General features: G+C 49.0%; 1 protein-coding gene across 1 annotated transcript in view; it reads right to left on the bottom strand.

Annotated features, from left to right (window-relative positions):
* The window catches only part of LOC139384643 (pleckstrin homology domain containing, family G (with RhoGef domain) member 4), a 127,166-nt gene that overhangs the window by 75,353 nt on the left and 34,313 nt on the right, over positions 1–17,500 (bottom strand). The window contains exons 8-9 of the mRNA XM_071129457.1: positions 8,156–8,294; positions 1,142–1,264 (exon numbers count right to left, since the gene is read on the bottom strand). Coding sequence (XP_070985558.1) covers positions 1,142–1,264; positions 8,156–8,294 — 262 coding nt within the window. The remainder of the gene's footprint in view (positions 1–1,141; positions 1,265–8,155; positions 8,295–17,500) is intronic.

Raw genomic sequence — 17,500 nt, 5'->3', positions numbered from 1 at the left:
AGTCAGTCAATCAGTCAGCCAGTCAGTCAGACAGCCAGTCAGTCAGACAGCCAGTCAGTCAGTCAGTCAGGCAGACAGTCAGTCAGTCAGACAGCCAGTCAGTCAGTCAATCAGTCAGACAGTCAGTCAATCAGTCAGACAGTCAGTCAGACAGTCAGACAGTCAGTCAGTCAATCAGTCAGCCAGCCAGTCAGTCAGTCAGACAGTCAGTCAATCAGTCAGACAGTCAGTCAGTCAGTCAGACAGTCAGCCAGCCAGCCAGTCATTCAATCAGTCAGAAAGTCAGTCAATCAGTCAGACAGTCAGTCAATCAGTCAGACAGTCAGTCAATCAGCCAGCCAGTCAGTCAGTCAGTCAGCCAGCCAGTCAGTCAATCAGTCAGAAAGTCAGTCAGTCAGACAGCCAGTCAGTCAGCCAGTCAGACAGCCAGTCAGACAGCCAGTCAGTCGGTCAGCCAGTCAGTCAGACAGTCAGTCAATCAGTCAGACAGTCAGTCGAACAGTCAGACAGCCAGTCAGTCAGCCAGTCAGTCAGACAGCCAGTCAGTCAGTCACAGTCAGTCAGTCAGTCAGACAGCCAGTCAGTCAGTCAGTCAATCAGTCAGACAGTCAGTCAATCAGTCAGACAGTCAGTCAGACAGTCAGTCAGTCAGTCAGCCAGTCAGTCAGACAGTCAGTCAGTCAGCCAGTCAGTCAGACAGTCAGCCAGCCAGCCAGTCATTCAATCAGTCAGAAAGTCAGTCAGTCAGTCAGTCAGACAGCCAGTCAGTCAGTCAATCAGTCAGACAGTCAGTCAATCAGTCAGACAGTCAGTCAGTCAGTCAGTCAGTCAGCCAGCCAGTCAGAGAGTCAGTCAGTCAGTCAGTCAGAGAGTCAGTCAGAGTCAGTCAGCCAGAGTCAGTCAGTCAGTCAGTCAGTCAGTCAGTCAGAGGTACCTACGTAAGCAGCAGTGTAGAAGGAGAGAGAGACAGCCAGTCAGTCAGCCAGCCAGCCAGTCAGTCAGTCAGACAGTCAGCTAGCCAGCCAGCCAGTCAGTCAGTCGGCCAGTCAGCCAGTCAGACAGCCAGTCAAGTCAGTCAGTCAGTCGGCCAGCCAGCCAGTCAGTCAATCAGTCAGTCAGCCAGACAGTCGGAGGTACCTACGTAGGCAGCAGTGTAGAAGTCTCTGAAGAGGGTCTGTTTCCTGTGCAGCTGCTCCAGAGAATCCTCCAGCTCTCCGAGCGTTCTCAGACGGCTCTCTCCAACCTCCTCAATCCAGTCACTCACCTGCACACACACAAAGGTCAATATGTTACTATTCCCTCTACTAGAATCCTCCAGCTCTCCGAGCGTTCTCAGACGACTCTCTCCTACCTTTATTATACACAGATTTAAAATATCTATTTATAACAAATGTTTATTTTGGGACTGTTCTTATGTCAGAAGATGTTGGAGTGAGTCAGATGATGTTGTTGGAATGAGTTAGATGAGGTTGGAGTGAGTCAGAAGATGTTGGAGTGAGCCAGAAGATGTTGGAGTGAGTTAGAAGATGTTGGAGTGAGGAGTGAGTCAGAAGATGTTGGAGTGAGTCAGATGATGTTGGAGGGATGTTGGAGTGAGTTAGAAGATGTTTGAGTGAGTCAGAAGATGTTGGAGTGAGTTAGAAGATGTTGGAGAGAGTTAGAGGATGTTGGAGTGAGGAGTGAGTCTGAAGATGTTGGAGTGAGGAGTGAGTCAGAAGATGTTGGAGTGAGTCAGATGATGTTGGAGGGATGTTTGAGTGAGTTAGAAGATGTTGGAGTGAGTCAGAAGATGTTGGAGTGAGTTAGAAGATGCTGGAGTGAGTCAGAAGATGTTGGAGTGAGTTAGAAGATGTTGGAGTGAGTTAGAAGAGGTTGGAGTGAGTTAGAGGATGTTGGAGTGAGGAGTGATTCAGAAGATGTTGGAGTGAGTCAGATGATGTTGGAGGGATGTTGGAGTGAGTTAGAAGATGTTGGAGTGAGTTAGAAGAGGTTGGAGTGAGTTAGAGGATGTTGGAGTGAGGAGTGAGTCTGAAGATGTTGGAGGGAGGAGTGAGTCAGATGATGTTGGAGTGAGTCAGAAGATGTAGGAGTGAGTTAGAAGATGCTGGAGTGAGTCAGAAGATGTTGGAGTGAGGAGTGAGTTAGACGATGTTGGAGTGAGTCAGAAGATGTTGAGTGAGTCAGAAGATGTTGGAGTGAGTTAGAAGATGTTGGAGTGAGTCAGAAGATATTGGAATGAGTTAGAAGATGTTGGAGTGAGTCAGAAGATGTTGGAGTGAGTTAGAAGATGTTGGAGTGAGTCAGAAGATGTTGGAGTGAGTCAGAAGATGTTGGAGTGAGTTAGAAGATGTTGGAATGAGTCAGAAGATATTGGAGTGAGTCAGAAGATATTGGAGTGAGTCAGAAGATGTTGGAGTGAGTCAGAAGATATTGGAGTGAGTCAGAAGATGTTGGAATGAGTCAGAAGATGTTGGAGTGAGTCAGAAGATGTTGGAGTGAGTCAGAAGATGTTGGAGTGAGGAGTGAGTCAGAAGATGTTGGAGTGAGTTAGAAGATATTGGAGTGAGTCAGAAGATATTGGAGTGAGTCAGAAGATATTGGAGTGAGTCAGAAGATTTTATTTGAAAATAAACGACTATTAATGTTAATCTGAGAGACTGTTATTATGTGTTATTGTGATCCAAATGATACGGACCCTGATTTGAACTTTCATTGTTAATTTGTTTATCTTTCATGGAAGATTCTTTATCCATAAAACGAAGTGGACGGAGAACAAACATTATTTAAGATAGAATTTAAATTCTATTTAGAATTGATCGGTAAATCTAAAAAATTAAAAAGCAATACACACCATAAAACATCGTAACAAATTGAAAATGTATCTCGATATGTAAAACCCCCGTCTGTCAGGTTTATGTACTCTGGTTTGTATATTTATGTTTTTTGTATTTGTTGTGTTCATAATAAAAATATATATTTTTAAATAAAAAATCAATTTAAAAAACCTACACACAGACAATAACTGTAAATGTATGACAGGTCCCTAATGTACAGTTGGTACCTGCTGTAATCAGAGGTTCCCAAACCTTTTGGGCCCGTGACTCCATTTTGATATATAAAGAAATGTTCGGCCCTCCGCCATGTAAAAACAAGAGTTCTGTAATCAACGGCCCGTCGCGGCCCTGACCGTAGAGAGGTTTTCATGTCTCCATTTGGTTTGGTCAGGGTGTGATTTGGGGTGGGCATTCTATGTTCAAGTTTCTATGTTGTCTATTTCTTTGTGTTTTGGCGGGTGCGGTTCTCTTAATCAGGGACAGCTGTCTATCGTTGTCTCTGATTGGGAATCATACTTAGGTAGTTTTGTTTTTTCTCCCCCTCCTTCTGTGTGGGATCTTGTTCTCCGTTTGTGACCCGAAGCTTTTCGGTCGTTGTTTTCTTAATTGTTTTTGTTTTGTCTAAAAGTTTCACTTCAGTAATAAATTATGTGGAACTCGAGGAGCGCTGGGCCTTGGTCCTCCACTCCTTCCAACCGCCGTTACACGGCCACTGTTTATGGTTATTAGAAATATATTCCACAGCGGTTTAGATGGTACAATGACTCTCTACACTAGATTTGTTTGTTTTGGCACAGAAACTGAAATTAGGGGAACTATTAGGATTTTATCAACCAGGAAATGACGTAGAGATTTCTACACATTGCACCTTTAGGTCCTATGTATATACTGGTTTTCTGACATCACTAGTCCATATGTATATACTGGTTTTCTGACATCACTAGTCCATATGTATATACTGGTTTTCTGACATCACTAGTCCATATGTATATACTGGTTTTCTATACTATTCTGCTGTATCTTAGTCTATGTATTACTCATCTCATATGTATATACTGGTTTTCTGACATCACTAGTCCATATGTATATACTGGTTTTCTGACATCACTAGTCCATATGTATATACTGGTTCTCTGACATCACTAGTCCATATGTATATACTGGTTCTCTGACATATGTCACTAGACATCACTAGTCCATATGTATATACTGGTTTTCTATACTATTCTACTGTATCTTAGTCTGTTCCTCTCTGACATCACTAGTCCATATGTATATACTGGTTCTCTGACATCACTAGTCCGCTCTGACATCACTAGTCCATATGTATATACTGGTTTTCTGACATCACTAGTCCGCTCTGACATCACTAGTCCTCTCTGACATCACTAGTCCATATGTATAAAGCCTTAACTCATTCCTACTTAGATGTATTTTGGGGTATACGTTGTGGAATTGTTGGTTATTACTGCATTGTCGGAGCTAGAAGCACAAGCATTTCACTACACAATAACATCTGCTAACCATGTGTATGTCACCAATAACATCTGCTAACCATGTGTATGTCACCAATAACATCTGCTAACCATGTGTATGTCACCAATAACATCTACTAACCATGTGTATGTCACCAATAACATCTGCTAACCATGTGTATGTCACCAATAACATCTGCTAACCATGTGTATGTCACCAATAACATCTGCTAACCATGTGTATGTCACCAATAACATCTGCTAACCATGTGTATGTCACCAATAACATCTGCTAACCATGTGTATGTCACCAATAACATCTGCTAACCATGTGTATGTCACCAATAACATCTGCTAACCATGTGTATGTCACCAATAACATCTGCTAACCATGTGTATGTCACCAATAACATCTGCTAACCATGTGTATGTGACCAATAACATCTGCTAACCATGTGTATGTGACCAATAACATCTGCTAACCATGTGTATGTGACCAATAACATCTGCTAACCATGTGTATGTCACCAATAACATCTGCTAACCATGTGGATGTGACCAATAACATCTGCTAACCATGTGTATGTGACCAATAACATCTACTAACCATGTGTATGTCACCAATAACATCTGCTAACCATGTGTATGTCACCAATAACATCTGCTAACCATGTGTATGTCACCAATAACATCTGCTAACCATGTGTATGTGACCAATAACATCTGCTAACCATGTGTATGTCACCAATAACATCTGCTAACCATGTGTATGTCACCAATAACATCTACTAACCATGTGTATGTCACCAATAACATCTGCTAACCATGTGTATGTGACCAATAACATCTGCTAACCATGTGTATGTCACCAATAACATCTGCTAACCATGTGTATGTCACCAATAAAATGTTATTTGATTTTAAACGGTTGACAAGATAGAGCCACATGTGTAGGAAGAAAACAGAAACCGCTCTGTTCACTATAACCTCCTCTAGAGGCGGTCACTGATACCCCGGGTCTATGAACCCATTTTCATATCAGGACCCCTAATTTGGAAGACTCTGCTATAATGCATCATAGCTGAGTTATAAGCTGTTATGTACCTCCTTGACTCCCTCTCCAGGCTCCTGAAACATGATAAACTCCAGTTCCTGCTCGATTCAGAGTCCCAGCCCCTACCCCCAGCCCCTACCCCCAGCCCCTTTAACCAGCCCCTATAACCAGCCCCTATAACCAGCCCCCTATCCCCAGCCCCTATAACCCAGCCCCTATAACCAGCCGCTATCCCCTATAACCAGCCCATATCCCCAGCCCCTATAAACAGCCCCTATCACCAGCCGCTATCCCCTATAACCAGCCCCTATCCCCAGCCCCTATCCCAGCTCCTATAACCAGCCCCTACCCCCAGCCCCTATAACCAGCCCCCTATCCCCAGCCCCTATAACCAGCCGCTATCCCCTATAACCAGCCCCTATCCCAGCTCCTATAACCAGCCCCTATCCCAGCCCCTATCCCCAGCCCCTATAACCAGCCCCTATCCCCAGCCCCTATCCCTATAACCAGCCCCTATCCCCTATCCCTATAACCAGCCCCTATCCCCAGCCCTCTATCCCTATAACCAGCCCCTATCCCTATAACCAGCCCCTATCTCTATAACCAGCCCCTATCCCCTATCCTTATAACCAGCCCCTATCCCCTATCCCTATAACCAGCCCCTATCCCCTATCCCTATAACCAGCCCCTATCCCCTATCCCTATAACCAGCCCCTATCCCCTATCCTTATAACCAGCCCCTATCCCCTATCCCTATAACCAGCCCCTATCCCCTATCCCTATAACCAGCCCCTACCCCAGCCCTCTATCCCTATAACCAGCCCCTATCCCTATAACCAGCCCCCTATAACCAGCCCCTATCCCTATAACCAGCCCCTATCCCCTATCCTTATAACCAGCCCCTATCCCCTATCCCTATAACCAGCCCCTATCCCCTATCCCTATAAACACCAGCCCCTATCCCCTATCCTTATAACCAGCCCCTAACCCCTATCCCTATAACCAGCCCCTATCCCTATAACCAACCCCTATCCCCTATCCTTATAACCAGCCCCTATCCCCATAACCAGCCCCTATCCCCTATCCCTATAACCAGCCCCTATCCCCTATAACCAGCCCCTATAATCAGCCCCTAACCCCAGCCCCTATCCCTATAACCAGCCCCTATCCCTATTACCAGCCCCTATCTCTATAACCAGCCCCTATCCCTATAACCAGCCCCTATCCCTATAACCAGCCCCTATCTCTATAACCAGCCCCTATCCCCTATCCTTATAACCAGCCCCTATCCCCTATCCCTATAACCAGCCCCTATCCCGTATCCCTATAACTAGCCCCTATCCCCTATCCTTATAACCAGCCCCTATCCCCTATCCCTATAACCAGCCCCTATCCCCTATCCCTATAACCAGCCCCTATCCCCAGCCCCTATCCCTATAACGAGCGCCTATCCTTATAACCAGCCCCTATCCCCTATAATCAGCCCCTATCCCTATAACCAGCCCCTATCCTTATAACCAGCCCCTATCCCCTATAACCAGCCCCTAGCCCCTATAACCAGCCCCTATCCCCTATAACCAGCCCCTATCCCCAGCCCCTATCCCTATAACCAGCCCCTATCCCCTATCCCTATAACCAGCCCCTATCCCCAGCCCCCCCAATCCCCAGCCCCCTATCCCTATCCCCAGACCCTATCCCCTATCCCTATAACCAGCCCCTATCCCTATAACCAGCCCCTATCGCTATAACCAGCCCCTATCCCAACCCCAGCCCCTATCCCTGTCCCCTATCCCTATTCCTAGCCCCCAGCCCTATACCCCAGCCCAACACCCCAGCCCTATACCCCAGCCCTATACCCCGGCCCTAACTCAGCCCTATACCCCAGCCCCACACCCTATACCCCAGCCCCAAACCCTATACCCCAGCCCTATACCCCATCACTAACACCCAGCCCTAACACCCAGCCCTATACCCCAGCCCTATACCCCAGCCCTATACCCCAGGCCTATACATCACCCCTATACCCCAGCCCTAACACCCAGCCCTATACCCCAGCCCTATACCCCAGCCCTATACCCCAGCCCTATACCCCAGCCCTATACCCCAACCCTATACCCCAACCCTATACCCCAACCCTAAACCCCAGCCCTAACACCCAGCCCTATACCCCAGCCTTATACCCCAGCCCTATACCCCAGCCCTATACCCCAGCCCTAACACCCATCGCTATACCTCAACCCTATACCCCAGCCCTAACACCCAGCCCTATACCCCAGCCCCTAACACCCAGCCCTATACCCCAGCCCTATACCCCAGTCCCTAACACCCAGCCCTATACCCCAGCCCCTAACACCCAGCCCTATGCCTCAGCCCTATACCCCAGCCCTAACACCCAGCCCTATACCCCAACACTATACCCCAGCCCTATACCCCAACCCTATACCCCAGCCCTATACCCCAACCCTATACCCCAGCCCTAACACCCAGCCCTATACCCCAACCCGATACCCCAGCCCTATACCCCAACCCTATACCCCAGCCCTATACCCCAGCCCCTATCACTAGGCCCAGCCCTATACCCCAGCCCTATACCCCAGCCCTATACCCCAGCCCCTATCACTAGCCCCAGCCATATACCCAGCCCTATACCCAACCCTATACCCCAGCCCTATACCCCAGCCCTATACCCCAGCCCCTAACACCCAGCCCTATACCCCAACCATATACCCAGCCCTATACCCAGCCCTATACCCAAGCCCTATACCCCAGCCCTATACCCCAGCCCCTCTCACCTCCTTGAATCCCTGCTCCAGACTCTTGAACTCCATGATAAAGTCCAGTTCCTGAGTGCGTTGGTTGGACAGCATCACCAGCTTGTGAACCAGCTCATCCACCTGATCGTACAGACCAGCCACAACCTCTACGGCATCTCTGGAGGGACACAAAGAGAGAGAGAGACAGTCCTTTAGACTTCCAGCAGGACAGATAGAGGCAGACTCCTTTAGACTTCTCTACGGCATCTCTGGAGGGACACACAGAGAGAGAGAAAGTCCTTTAGACTTCCAGCAGGACAGATAGAGGCAGGCTCCTTTAGACTTCTCTATGGCATCTCTGGAGGGACACACAGAGAGAGAGACAGTCCTTTAGATTTCCTGCAGGACAGATAGAGGCAGACTCCTTTAGAAGACAGTACAGTAGTTCCTCAGTCCAATACAACGTTTCCTTGCACAGTAGAAACAAGACACTTTCAGCTAGGAGAGACTCTCTTGACTCAGACGACAGCTAGGAAAGACTCTCTTGACTCAGACGACAGCTAGGAAAGACTCTCTTGACTCAGACGACAGCTAGGAAAGACTCTCTTGACTCAGACGACAGCTAGGAAAGACTCTCTTGACTCAGACGACAGCTAGAAGAGACTCTCTTGACTCAGACGACAGCTAGGAGAGACTCTCTTGACTCAGACGACAGCTAGGATAGACTCTCTTGACTCAGACGACAGCTAGGAGAGACTCTCTTGACTCAGACGACAGCTAGGAGAGACTCTCTTGACTCAGACGACAGCTAGGAGAGACTCTCTTGACTCAGACGACAGCTAGGAGAGACTCTCTTGACTCAGACGACAGCTAGGAGAGACTCTCTTGACTCAGACGACAGTTAGGATAGACTCTCTTGACTCAGACGACAGCTAGGAGAGACTCTCTTGACTCAGACGACAGCTAGGAGAGACTCTCTTGACTCAGACGACAGCTAGGAGAGACTCTCTTGACTCAGACGACAGCTAGGAAAGACTCTCTTGACTCAGACGACAGCTAGGAGAGACTCTCTTGACTCAGACGACAGTTAGGATAGACTCTCTTGACTCAGACGACAGCTAGGAGAGACTCTCTTGACTCAGACGACAGCTAGGAGAGACTCTCTTGACAGACGACAGTTAGGATAGACTCTCTTGACTCAGACGACAGCTAGGAGAGACTCTCTTGACTCAGACGACAGCTAGGAGAGACTCTCTTGACTCAGACGACAGCTAGGAGAGACTCTCTTGACTCAGACGACAGCTAGGAAAGACTCTCTTGACTCAGACGACAGCTAGGAAAGACTCTCTTGACTCAGAGGACTATCTTACACCAAAATCAAACTTCTGATTTTTAACTGTAGAAGAAAGATGTGAGTGTACTGTTGACCGTTCCTCTCTGAGGAAAAGTATGTGTGCGCTGTCTTTAGTTGATGCTAGTCAGAGCCAGTCTGTGGTACTACTGTACACTGTGGTCATCACTGACATGGACTGACAGAGCAGGCTGACATCTCATTGGATCACCAGTTGAATTGATTGACATGGGGTGGGATGTGTTGATTGAGTTGAGGAATGAGAGATAGAGATTTGATTGGATGAGCTGGTTTGAGTGACAGAGCAGAGTGTGTGTGTGTGTGTGTACTCTACCGTGTCTATCTATCTATCTGCTTCCTTGTCCGTTGTGTGTGTGTGTGTGTGTGTGTGTGTGTGTGTGTGTGTGTGTGTGTGTGTGTGTGTGTGTGTGTGTGTGTGTGTCGTTAAAGAAGCATTAGCTCAGGGCTCCAGCAGCAGACACTGACTGAGTACATTGTGAGGGAAGCCTGGGATGAAGCCCGGGTCGATGACTCCAACATGACATCATAGCCCCTAGCTAGCTCTACTGTAGTCCAGTATTACAGTACACTGCATTGTCCTCACGTTATACTGTACTGCCATACTCTGTTTCCCCTACAGTTAGACCAACTCACACACAACAGTTAGACCAACTCACACACACAACAGTTAGACCAACTCACACACACAACAGTTAGACCAACTCACACACAGCAGTTAGACCAACACACACACACAACAGTTAGACCAACTCACACACACAACAGTTAGACCAACTCACACACACAACAGTTAGACCAACTCACACACAACAGTTAGACCAACTCACACACACAACAGTTAGACCAACTCACACACACAACAGTTAGACCAACTCACACACAACAGTTAGACCAACTCACACACACAACAGTTAGACCAACTCACACACACAACAGTTAGACCAACACACACACACACAACAGTTAGACCAACTCACACACATCAGTTAGACCAACTCACACACACACAACAGTTAGACCAACTCACACACACAACAGTTAGACCAACTCACACACACACAACAGTTAGACCAACTCACACACACAACAGTTAGACCAACTCACACACATCAGTTAGACCAACACACACACAAAACAGTTAGACCAACTCACACACAGACTAGTTTTTAGAGTGGAGGGGTGGCAGGTAGTCTAGTGGTTAGAGTGGAGGGACAGCAGGTAGCCTAGTGGTTAGAGTGGAGGGGTGGCAGGTAGTCTAGTGGTTAGAGTGGAGGGACAGCAGGTAGTCTAGTGGTTAGAGTGGAGGGACAGCAGGTAGCCTAGTGGTTAGAGTGGAGGGACAGCAGGTAGCCTAGTGGTTAGAGTGGAGGGACAGCAGGTAGCCTAGTGGTTAGAGTGGAGGGGTGGCAGGTAGTCTAGTGGTTAGAGTGGAGGGACGGCAGGTAGCCTAGTGGTTAGAGTGGAGGGGCGGCAGGTAGACTAGTGGTTAGAGTGGAGGGGTGGCAGGTAGACTAGTGGTTAGAGTGGAGGGGTGGCAGGTAGACTAGTGGTTAGAGTGGAGGGGTGGTAGGTAGACTAGTGGTTAGAGTGGAGGGGCGGCAGGGTAGACTAGTGGTTAGAGTGGATGGACAGCAGGTAGCCTAGTGGTTAGATTGGAGGGGTGGCAGGTAGTCTAGTGGTTAGAGTGGAGGGGTGGCAGGTAGTCTAGTGGTTAGAGTGGAGGGGCGGCAGGTAGACTAGTGGTTAGAGTGGAGGGGCGGCAGGTAGACTAGTGGTTAGCCTGTTGGACTAGTAACCAGCAGGTAGACTAGTGGTTAGAGTGTTGGACAAGTAACCAGCAGGTAGACTAGTGGTTAGAGTGTTGGACTAGTAACCAACAGGTAGCCTAGTGGTTAGAGTGTTGGGCCAGTAACCAGCAGGTAGACTAGTGGTTAGAGTGTTGGACTAGTAACCAGCAGGTAGACTAGTGGTTAGAGTGTTAGACTAGTAACCAGCAGGTAGACTAGTGGTTAGAGTGTTGGGCCAGTAACCAGCAGGTAGACTAGTGGTTAGAGTGTTGGACTAGTAACCAGCAGGTAGACTAGTGGTTAGAGTGGAGGGGCGGCAGGTAGACTAGTGGTTAGAGTGTTGGACTAGTAACCAGCAGGTAGCCTAGTGGTTAGAGTGCTGGACTAGTAACCAGCAGGTAGCCTAGTGGTTAGAGTGTTGGACTAGTAACCAGCAGATAGACTAGTGGTTAGAGTGTTGGACTAGTAACCAGCAGATAGACTAGTGGTTAGAGTGTTGGACTAGTAACCAGCAGGTAGACTAGTGGTTAGAGTGTTGGACTAGTAACCAGCAGGGTACCCTAGTGGTTAGAGTGTTGGACTAGTAACCAGCAGGTAGACTAGTGGTTAGAGTGTTGGACTAGTAACCAGCAGGTAGCCTAGTGGTTAGAGTGTTGGACTAGTAACCAGCAGGTAGCCTAGTGGTTAGAGCGTTGGACTAGTAACCAGCAGGTAGCCTAGTGGTTAGAGTGTTGGACTAGTAACCAGCAGGTAGCCTAGTGGTTAGAGTGTTGGACTAGTAACCAGCAGGTAGCCTAGTGGTTAGAGTGTTGGACTAGTAACCAGCAGGTGACAAGGTAAAAATCTGTCGTTCTGCCCCTGAACAAGGCAGTTAACCCACTGTTCCCCTGACCAAGGCAGTTAACCCACTGTTCCCCTGAACGAGGCAGTTAACCCACTGTTCCCCTGAACAAGGCAGTTAACCCACTGTTCCCCTGAACAAGGCAGTTAACCCACTGTTCCCCTGAACAAGGCAGTTAACCCACTGTTCCCCTGAACAAGGCAGTTAACCCACTGTTCCCCTGAACGAGGCAGTTAACCCACTGTTTCCCTGAACGAGGCAGTTAACCCACTGTTAACCTGAACGAGGCAGTTAACCCACTGTTACCCTGAACGAGGCAGTTAATCCACTGTTACCCTGAACGAGGCAGTTAACCCAATGTTACCCTGAATGAGGCAGTTAACCCACTGTTCCCCTGAACGAGGCAGTTAATCCACTGTTACCCTGAACGAGGCAGTTAACCCAATGTTACCCTGAACGAGGCAGTTAACCCACTGTTCCCCTGAACCAGGCAGTTAACCCACTGTTCCCCTGAACCAGGCAGTTAACCCACTGTTCCCCTGAACCAGGCAGTTAACCCACTGTTCCCCCCTGAACGAGGCAGTTAACCCACTGTTCCCCTGAACCAGGCAGTTAACCCACTGTTCCCCTGAACGAGGCAGTTAACCCACTGTTCCCCTGAACGAGGCAGTTAAACCACTGTTCCCCTGAACGAGGCAGTTAACCCACTGTTCCCCTGAACGAGGCAGTTAATCCACTGTTCCCCTGAACGAGGCAGTTAACCCACTGTTCCCCTGAACGAGGCAGTTAACCCACTGTTCCCCTGAACGAGGCAGTTAACCCACTGTTCCCCTGAACGAGGCAGTTAACCCACTGTTCCCCTGAACAAGGCAGTTAACCCACTGTTCCCCTGAACAAGGCAGTTAACCCACTGTTCCCCTGAACAAGGCAGTTAACCCACTGTTCCCCTGAACAAGGCAGTTAACCCACTGTTCCCCTGAACAAGGCAGTTAATCCACTGTTCCCCTGAACAAGGCAGTTAATCCACTGTTCCCCTGAACGAGGCAGTTAACCCACTGTTCCCCTGAACGAGGCAGTTAACCCACTGTTCCCAGGTGCACCGAAGACGTGGATGCCGATTAAGGCAGCCCCCACCTCTCTGATTCAGAGGGGTTTGGGTTAAATTCGGAAGAGACATTTCAGTTGAATGGATTCTAGATACCCCCCTTTCCTTTCTGAACACACCATGTCTGCCCCCTGCTGACAGAGACAGGTAGACTAGTGGTTAGCCTGTTGGACTAGTAACCAGCAGGTAGACTAGTGGTTAGAGTGTTGGACAAGTAACCAGCAGGTAGACTAGTGGTTAGAGTGTTGGACTAGTAACCAACAGGTAGCCTAGTGGTTAGAGTGTTGGGCCAGTAACCAGCAGGTAGACTAGTGGTTAGAGTGTTGGACTAGTAACCAGCAGGTAGACTAGTGGTTAGAGTGTTAGACTAGTAACCAGCAGGTAGACTAGTGGTTAGAGTGTTGGGCCAGTAACCAGCAGGTAGACTAGTGGTTAGAGTGTTGGACTAGTAACCAGCAGGTAGACTAGTGGTTAGAGTGGAGGGGCGGCAGGTAGACTAGTGGTTAGAGTGTTGGACTAGTAACCAGCAGGTAGCCTAGTGGTTAGAGTGCTGGACTAGTAACCAGCAGGTAGCCTAGTGGTTAGAGTGTTGGACTAGTAACCAGCAGATAGACTAGTGGTTAGAGTGTTGGACTAGTAACCAGCAGATAGACTAGTGGTTAGAGTGTTGAACTAGTAACCAGCAGGTAGACTAGTGGTTAGAGTGTTGGACTAGTAACCAGCAGGTAGCCTAGTGGTTAGAGTGTTGGACTAGTAACCAGCAGGTAGACTAGTGGTTAGAGTGTTGGACTAGTAACCAGCAGGGTACCCTAGTGGTTAGAGTGTTGGACTAGTAACCAGCAGGTAGACTAGTGGTTAGAGTGTTGGACTAGTAACCAGCAGGTAGCCTAATGGTTAGAGTGTTGGACTAGTAACCAGCAGGTAGCCTAGTGGTTAGAGCGTTGGACTAGTAACCAGCAGGTAGCCTAGTGGTTAGAGTGTTGGACTAGTAACCAGCAGGTAGCCTAGTGGTTAGAGTGTTGGACTAGTAACCAGCAGGTAGCCTAGTGGTTAGAGTGTTGGACTAGTAACCAGCAGGTGACAAGGTAAAAATCTGTCGTTCTGCCCCTGAACAAGGCAGTTAACCCACTGTTCCCCTGACCAAGGCAGTTAACCCACTGTTCCCCTGAACGAGGCAGTTAACCCACTGTTCCCCTGAACAAGGCAGTTAACCCACTGTTCCCCTGAACAAGGCAGTTAACCCACTGTTCCCCTGAACAAGGCAGTTAACCCACTGTTCCCCTGAACAAGGCAGTTAACCCACTGTTCCCCTGAACGAGGCAGTTAACCCACTGTTTCCCTGAACGAGGCAGTTAACCCACTGTTAACCTGAACGAGGCAGTTAACCCACTGTTACCCTGAACGAGGCAGTTAATCCACTGTTACCCTGAACGAGGCAGTTAACCCAATGTTACCCTGAATGAGGCAGTTAACCCACTGTTCCCCTGAACGAGGCAGTTAATCCACTGTTACCCTGAACGAGGCAGTTAACCCAATGTTACCCTGAACGAGGCAGTTAACCCACTGTTCCCCTGAACCAGGCAGTTAACCCACTGTTACCCTGAACCAGGCAGTTAACCCACTGTTCCCCTGAACCAGGCAGTTAACCCACTGTTCCCCTGAACCAGGCAGTTAACCCACTGTTCCCCTGAACCAGGCAGTTAACCCACTGTTCCCCCCTGAACGAGGCAGTTAACCCACTGTTCCCCTGAACCAGGCAGTTAACCCACTGTTCCCCTGAACCAGGCAGTTAACCCACTGTTCCCCTGAACGAGGCAGTTAACCCACTGTTCCCCTGAACGAGGCAGTTAACCCACTGTTCCCCTGAACGAGGCAGTTAACCCACTGTTCCCCTGAACGAGGCAGTTAATCCACTGTTCCCCTGAACGAGGCAGTTAACCCACTGTTCCCCTGAACGAGGCAGTTAACCCACTGTTCCCCTGAACGAGGCAGTTAACCCACTGTTCCCCTGAACGAGGCAGTTAACCCACTGTTCCCCTGAACAAGGCAGTTAACCCACTGTTCCCCTGAACAAGGCAGTTAACCCACTGTTCCCCTGAACAAGGCAGTTAACCCACTGTTCCCCTGAACAAGGCAGTTAACCCACTGTTCCCCTGAACAAGGCAGTTAATCCACTGTTCCCCTGAACAAGGCAGTTAATCCACTGTTCCCCTGAACGAGGCAGTTAACCCACTGTTCCCCTGAACGAGGCAGTTAACCCACTGTTCCCAGGTGCACCGAAGACGTGGATGCCGATTAAGGCAGCCCCCACCTCTCTGATTCAGAGGGGTTTGGGTTAAATTCGGAAGAGACATTTCAGTTGAATGGATTCTAGATACCCCCCTTTCCTTTCTGAACACACCATGTCTGCCCCCTGCTGACAGAGACAGGACACACACACACCATGTCTGCCCCCTGCTGACAGACACAGGACACACACACACCATGTCTGCCCCCTGCTGACAGACACAGGACACACACACACCATGTCTGCCCCCTGCTGACAGAGACAGGACACACAACACACACCATGTCTGCCCCCTGCTGACAGAGACAGGACACACACAACACACACCATGTCTGCCCCCTGCTGACAGAGACAGGACACACAACACACACCATGTCTGCCCCCTGCTGACAGAGACAGGACACACACACACCATGTCTGCCCCCTGCTGACAGAGACAGGACACACACAACACACACCATGTCTGCCCCCTGCTGACAGAGACAGGACACACAACACACACCATGTCTGCCCCCTGCTGACAGAGACAGGACACACAACACACACCATGTCTGCCCCCTGCTGACAGAGACAGGACACACACCATGTCTGCCCCCTGCTGACAGAGACAGGACACACACAACACACTACAAAAACTATCAAATCAAACCAACTATCATAGTGTTTCAGCAGTCGTCCCAGTCAGACTGAATTGGTGTAGAATGCCTTGACTGTCATGTTGCCCCAGCAACGGTAGAACCAGTGTGGTGCTGCCCTAGCAACAGGCTGGCCGGCAGGGGTTCTGCTGTCATGCTAATGTCTGGCGGCATGCCGACTGGACCAGGCTGTCAATCACTATCGCTTTGTCCAGGAAGAGGGAAGGACGGGGTTAGGAAGGCATCTTCCTGAACTGTCACAACTCAGACAGACAGACAGTGGGGTTAGGTTTGGCTGTGGGATCTGATAGGCTGGGCCAGGGAGGGTGGGAGGGAGTTGTTCACAGCCTCAAAAGGAGGCTGTGAAACAATGCAAGGTGCAGAAACACCCACAGTGAGGTGTCCCGTCAGTCTGCTGATGAAGGATCAACTGTACTGAATGAGTCTGGATCTCTGTGTGTCTCCTCTGTAGAGGATCAACGGTTCAGAATGAGTCTGGATCTCTGTGTGTCTCCTCAGTAGGGGATCAACGGTTCAGAATGAGTCTGGATCTCTGTGTGTCTCCTCAGTAAGGGATCAACGGTTCAGAATGAGTCTGGATCTCTGTGTGTCTCCTCAGTAGGGGATCAACGGTACTGAATGAGTCTGGATCTCAGTGTGTCTCCTCAGTAGGGGGATCAACGGTTCAGAATGAGTCTGGATCTCTGTGTGTCTCCTCAGTAGGGGATCAACGGTTCAGAATGAGTCTGGATCTCTGTGTGTCTCCTCAGTAGGGGATCAACGATTCAGAATGAGTCTGCATCTCTGTGTGTCTCCTCAGTAGGGGATCAACGGTTCAGAATGAGTCTGGATCTCTGTGTGTCTCCTCAGTAGGGGATCAACGGTACTGAATGAGTCTGGATCTCAGTGTGTCTCCTCAGTAGGGGGATCAACGGTTCAGAATGAGTCTGGATCTCTGTGTGTCTCCTCAGTAGGGGATCAACGGTTCAGAATGAGTCTGGATCTCTGTGTGTCTCCTCAGTAGGGGATCAACGGTTCAGAATGAGTCTGCATCTCTGTGTGTCTCCTCAGTAGGGGATCAACGGTTCAGAATGAGTCTGGATCTCTGTGTGTCTCCTCAGTAGGGGATCAACGGTTCAGAATGAGTCTGGATCTCTGTGTGTCTCCTCAGTAGGGGATCAACGGTACTGAATGAGTCTGGATCTCTGTGTGTCTCCTCTGTAGGGGATCAACGGTTCAGAATGAGTCTGGATCTCTGTGTGTCTCCTCTGTAGGGGATCAACAGTTCAGAATGAGTCTGGATCTCTGTGTGTCTCCTCAGTAGGGGATCAACGGTTCAGAATGAGTCTGGATCTCT

The sequence above is a fragment of the Oncorhynchus clarkii genome, chromosome 26 (assembly GCF_045791955.1).
Source record: "Oncorhynchus clarkii lewisi isolate Uvic-CL-2024 chromosome 26, UVic_Ocla_1.0, whole genome shotgun sequence".
NCBI classification, from domain to species: Eukaryota; Metazoa; Chordata; class Actinopteri; order Salmoniformes; family Salmonidae; genus Oncorhynchus; species Oncorhynchus clarkii.
Note: the sequence above shows the minus strand (reverse complement) of the source record. Positions and strands in the feature narration are given on the sequence as shown.